This window comes from Saccostrea echinata, unplaced genomic scaffold, assembly GCF_033153115.1.
Source record: "Saccostrea echinata isolate AGI-Se365-2 ecotype Australia unplaced genomic scaffold, CSIRO_AGI_Sech_v1 ptg000030l, whole genome shotgun sequence".
NCBI classification, from domain to species: Eukaryota; Metazoa; Mollusca; class Bivalvia; order Ostreida; family Ostreidae; genus Saccostrea; species Saccostrea echinata.
In genome coordinates, this window is record NW_026889779.1 from 32,567,809 (window position 1) to 32,573,808 (window position 6,000).

The following is a 6,000-nucleotide window of genomic DNA, read 5'->3' on the forward strand; positions in this document are numbered from 1 at the left end:
TAGTCTATAATCTTGCAGCTCTTTATCTGGTTGTGTGAAGGAGACAGCTATTTTTCTGGTTAGGCTGAATGTCACAGCCTGCTTTACTTTCTGATTAGATTGTGTGTTGGAGCCATTTTGGTGCCTTGTGAACCATGCATTTAGTATACATGAAGACCTGAGTGGTAAACACTGTAAGAGGATTTCATATGTCTCATTATCATTATTAAGAAAATAAATTATATTTTTATGTCTAATGTGTTTTGTCATAATTTTCAATGTTTAATATACATAGTTTTGTAAAATGTTATCTAGGACATCTATCAGATGTTGGTAAAACTTTCACTCTTAATAGGTTTTCTGGTGAACCTACAGGCTTGTTTGTTGACAGATCATCATATAAACTGTTTAGACTTCAGTTTCAAGAGTTCATATGGTTCCATCATTGGAAATTCCTTTTAGAGGTTTCCCATTTCAAAATTACATGTGCAAAGAAAACTCATACTTTTCATATTTTGTCGGGTTGATTACCCAAACAAGAGATACACTGTGTATCATAAGATAATCCCAAAAAAAATGCAAACAACAATTTTCAATGAGCTGGTTGGAAACAGTCCATAACAATTCAAGGCAATTCACATACACAGAAAGGATTGTACCAAAGAATCTGAAAACTTTAATTATAACATCGCATTTTAGATTTGGAGGATCTGGATAAGTAGTTTAACTGTTAAGGATGGCATTTAATTGGTCAAGGGTTTAATTCCAGGCATGGATCACTTGCTAAACTCGCACCATTTTCCCCATACATTTCCACGTACGTATTTGATTTACAATATGTATACAGGTCAAATTCCATCATGTACTTCTCATACTTTTAAAAAAGTAAGTGAAAATCAGTTGAAACTTGAGGTATTATGAGAAATGTGAATCAATGATCAAACTGCAATATTCTTAATTAATATTTTATTAAAAAGATTTTGAAAAATTGAGCTAATTTTGGTTAAAAGTCCTTGTTATTTTATCCAGCTGTTCCTTTGATCAGTATTTGCTTGTGACACGGTTGTCCACAATTTTGTGACTAGATTCTTACACAGTAGGACTTGAAGAGCCCTCTCTATAGTTATTTTTTTCCCATGTGGTGGTTCCTATAGTTCATCTTTCCTGTGGTGCCTGGGTGGGCGCCTCCTAGTGGGGTCAGGTTTGTTGTCCCCTACGTATGGTCTCCGTAAGTTCTTGTGACCATGGAGGTCCCAATATGCTTTGGCACTGCGGACACATCGGAAGCCAAGATTCTGAGCCGTATAATCCGGCTGTAAACCCATTCTGAAAAATAAAAATCCATCACTGTAAGAATAGGCATGACTGTAATTTAAATATTTGACATGCAATAAATAACATGTTTTTTAATCAAAATTTTTGGTTGTTTATTGGGGACGAATTTTGCTACCTGTACAGAAAATTCATATTGAGAACCATGTTCTCACGTTCCCCATGAACCATGTATCGGTTTCTCTCATTTCATTAAGTTTTTTTTTGTCAGTCATTAAGAGCATTGTACGTCTTACCTTTGAGCTGTCCTGACGATATGATTACAGTGGCCGTCCCGGCTATCTATGAAGGATCCGCCCTTGACCACATACATTAACTCCTGGAGTTTCCTATCCACAACTCTGTCGTAGTACCGTGTGGCTGTCCACTCCCAAACATTCCCTATCATGTCGTATACACCTATAAAAGTTCACAATTGCACATTCGCACATTATACAGCATTCAAAAATGAAATCAGCAGGATAATCTACAAATACATCAGGTTTACCTATATGGTTTTATTCATGGGATATGAAAATTAAAGATACTTTATAACGGTTGATCAAATGTATAATCAGCGTCAATATTTTTTCTGGTTCTTGTGTGTTTTTCTCTTCAATAAAGGTACAGCAAGACGTTTGGTAAAGAAGTTGTACTGCTACAAACCAAAAGCGTTCTGTGTCTGGTAAAAATCGACAGGAGAGGTCCCATCCCAATGATCAGCCTTGGTGTTCCCGTTAGGAAACTTTCCCTGTAAAAATAAAGAAGATGTGGTCAGCCCTGGCCTTCCCGTTAGGAAACTTTCCCTGTAAAATTAAACAAGATGTGATCAGCTCTGGCCTTCCCGTTAGGAAACTTTCCCTGTAAAATTAAACAAGATGTGATCAGCCCTGGGTTTCCCATTAGGAAATTGCCCTGTAAAACTAGACAAGATGCGATCAGCCCTGGGTTTCCCATTAGGAAATTTCCCTGTAAAACTAGACAAGATGTGATCAGCCCTGGGCTTCTCAAGAGGAAACTTTTCCTATAAAAGTAAACTAGATGTGATCAGCCCCGTTGTGTTTCCTGTTACGAAACTTTCCCAGTAAAAAGAAAAAAGATGTTAGCTTTTCAACACGTGAAAAGACGCTTGCTTTGTGGCAAGTTTGATTGACATTGACCCAGTGGTGAAAGAAGTCGAAAATGTAACTCTAATACATGTAATTAAGTTACAGACCCTTACACATGTGGGAAGCAACTTCGGGGGGGGGGGGGCAACCTTAACCTAAATTCTTGACACTGCAACCCACCCACCACCCCCCCCCCCCCCCCCCCAAAAAAAAAAAATCATATTTCATGTGCAAATTAAACATGAATAAAAGCTAGATTGAAATTAATATTTTTTTTCGATTACATAACTTTACATATAAACATGACACCCCCTCCCTTCCGATCATTTTGCCTGTATACATGTACTTACAGCATTGTTATCTACAACAAAGCTAATAATTATACTGTGGTTTCCCCTCAAGAACAGGGTCTAAATGACAAGTCTTAACCTACAGGCGAATATATAAGAATTGGAGTGGGCAACAATCAATTCCTATCAATATGGACTCTCTAAGAGGTACAAAAGTTAAATCAACATATATCACTTGCCTCAGCCTTGTCATTAGTCATCAGGCAGCGGTCTTAAAAGTGGGGGACAACTTCCCGAAACCTTTGACAAGGAAAACCAAAAAAAAAAAACCTAAACTGATCAAATAGTTGGGGGGGGGGACTTCCCAAAATAATCTGACAAGCAAAATAAAATTAAAAAAAAAAAGAAACTAATCAGGTGTCCAAATCCTGGGATTTTCCAGTGCTCAACCTTACAGCAACAAAAAGTGGGGAGGCCAACATGCATCTAAATGAAAATTTTCTATGGCACAATACCATACTCAGAAAAAAGGGGGGCTCCCCCCCCCCCCGGCGTTCTGCATTGTTCTAGGGGTCTGGTCATAGGGCTCCACTCACCTGCCAGAGGTTGGTCCGATTCCTCTGATATCGATCTCCCCACGGATAAATCTTAGCTGTAGAAATAAAAATAGAGCCTTTACATCCATACAACAAGATGACACAAGCCTATTTGATTGCAGAAAAACAACGCTGTAAGCACGAACTAAACTTTCTGAAAATTACAACTTTTCCAATGTTCTACATGTAAAACAATTGCTTTGATGAAAAACGTACATGTACATGTATGTACAGCAAATGTGAATTCTTTCTTGTGAGAAAGAAAGTAGAATTCTCTCTCTCTCTCTCTCTCTCTCTCTCTCTCTCTCTCTCTCTCTGAGTCTCTCTCACCGTGAAGTCCCCCACGAGCTGCAAATTCCCACTCGTTCTCAGTGGGCAATCGCTTCCCTACCCACGTGCAGTACGCTTTGGCATCCTCCATACTGACATGTACCACGGGGTGATCCAGGCGGTCTCTAATGGTGGAACCTAAGCCCTCAGGCTACAATATATCAGCGGAATGATTTCACGCTTTATTATAAAAAAAAAAACCTGTACAGTATTCACTATAGAGAGCAGTTTGGATAATAGAAGTACATACTCAATTTAAATGATCAAGGAGTATAACTATACCTAACCCCCCACCCCCACCCCCCACCCCCCAATGCTAGTTTCTGTAAATTGCAATTAGTTGGAGAAAAAATTTCCTTCTGCAATCATTCTACTTAGAATTTTAAAAAAGTCTAAATTTAAACCACTTGGCAATGTCACCTTGTTCCACGCTGCGCCCCTAACGGAGACCCACCATGTTCCCTGTGGGACGTCCCGGCCCCGGTCAAGGACGGTGGGGGACAGGAAGGGTTTTAGGACCCAGCTCCACCCGTGATGTTCTGCTGTCGTCACATACCGGGGCTTGGCTTCCTTGAACTTCCTTTACACAATAGTGAATAAAATGTTTTATAATATCTGATACTCTACGTAATGAAGTACTAATGCATGTATTTTAATAAAAATTCAGCTAAAAATGCTTTCAGTTATGTTATCTTCAATTAGGTCATCAATTCTACCATGAAAACGAATACAGAAGTGTTTATTTTCATCGCGAATATTATTAATTGCAAATTGGTGCTTTGGATTTCTTAAAAAAGATTTTACGTGGGAATATTTACAAATAAAATCTCAACAGTTTTATTTTTTTCTTCAAGAATGCATGCTATTATGGGTTAAAGAACAACCTCAAAATTTATTAAAATCCTGGGCACAATTTTGAAAACGTGCCTATAGTATTTTTTTTCTTGTTGGTTTCAAATTGATTATCATGTATAGTAGTCATTTAAGATATAAAACTCTTCTAGACTGATACCAGAATTGTGCGTTGGTGACGGGGTGGGTGTCTATGTAGTACGGTTTTACGTCAGCTTCTTGCATGGGATACTCTCCACTATCTGACTCAGGGTCGTTTATGCCTTTTAGGAACTTCCCTCCCATAATGACCTTCATGTAGTCTAGGTAGTCATATTTATCTATAACTGAAGGAGACAAAATCTTAGCGTGCCACTGATACTCATTTCGTAGTGTGTAAGTCTATGAAAAATTGATTGGGTATCATAAATTAAATCAGGTGAACCTAAACGTGAAAACAAATTTCTAAAAGTCTTACTTTCTGAAATACTTTGAGCAGATACCTCTCGTAGTAAAACGACAGCGTTCAGAGCGAGGATAAATTTCCAGACCACCATCTTGTCAAAAAGGAGGGCGACAGCTGCAGGACCACGTGTCCAGAAAACAGATCGAACTCTGCCTATCTAGTGCGCTGTCTTTAGTTATAATTGGAAATCTATACCTTCTTCATCCTTTCGACCGAAAGCGCAGACATACGCAACACAAATTTGCATTTTACATGCGTTCAACAATGAAATAAAAAATTTTGTAACAGGGTGTTGGAAGCAATATTATTTTTTTTTAAAAGATGATAATCGATATCTTCGGAAAAACAATGTGTTTCGCAATTGGTTTCACTGTTACCTTGCCAGTATTAGTTTCCGGTTTGTTTCACGTGGAAAGTGTGTCTGAATTTCATAACTTAACTAATCAAGTTTCAGCGTTCTTTCAACTCTGGTATGAGTATTTTTATATGTGGTTTATATACATTTGTTGGATTTTTATTGCATATGATTTACACAAAAATTATATATTTAATATTTGTATAATTTACTGAATTTGTGCTGTAAAAATGTTTGATAAGACTGTAGCAACACATATTCTGACATTGTTAAGATATGAAGTTTTTGATATGTCAAGCATTGAAACCGTTAATTTGTGTAACTGTACAAAGAAGTTTTACTTAAGGTATTCAAGGCATTATCCTGTTATTAGCATCGCGATGCTAATAATTTTTGACGTTATTGACGTTATTGGCGTTAAAAATCATTTATAATATGATATAATATTAATGTTTTTTCTTTACATTCCAATTGCATTTATTCCATTGTAGGCCTATGTGATTTTTTAGAAATTACCTTATTTTGAATGGCAACTGACTTGTGACTAAGTGGTTGGTATATATAAATATATATATATATCATAAAACTTTTCAATAATTGTAGCATGATTCAAAGAAGTTTTAGATGATGTATGACTCGATTGTAAGGCACGGTAAAACATTTTTAAATATTACAAAGTTTTTCGCTTCCGTTTCCATACACTAGTACCTTGCGTATATATTTTTTTCTCTCC

At 37.0% G+C, this 6,000-nt stretch overlaps 1 protein-coding gene across 1 annotated transcript; it reads right to left on the bottom strand.

The window, feature by feature from the left end:
- Nucleotides 1–976: 976 nt before the first annotated feature.
- LOC133197040 (inactive C-alpha-formylglycine-generating enzyme 2-like) lies at nucleotides 977–5,534 on the bottom strand. The gene is given in 10 exon segments (XM_061332879.1): nucleotides 977–1,305; nucleotides 1,548–1,710; nucleotides 1,957–2,041; nucleotides 3,286–3,341; nucleotides 3,616–3,766; nucleotides 4,036–4,195; nucleotides 4,628–4,793; nucleotides 4,925–5,034; nucleotides 5,036–5,081; nucleotides 5,480–5,534. Coding segments are annotated over 10 exon segments (1,170 nt in total). The 3' UTR covers nucleotides 977–1,127.
- Between the last annotated feature and the right edge of the window lie 466 nt (nucleotides 5,535–6,000).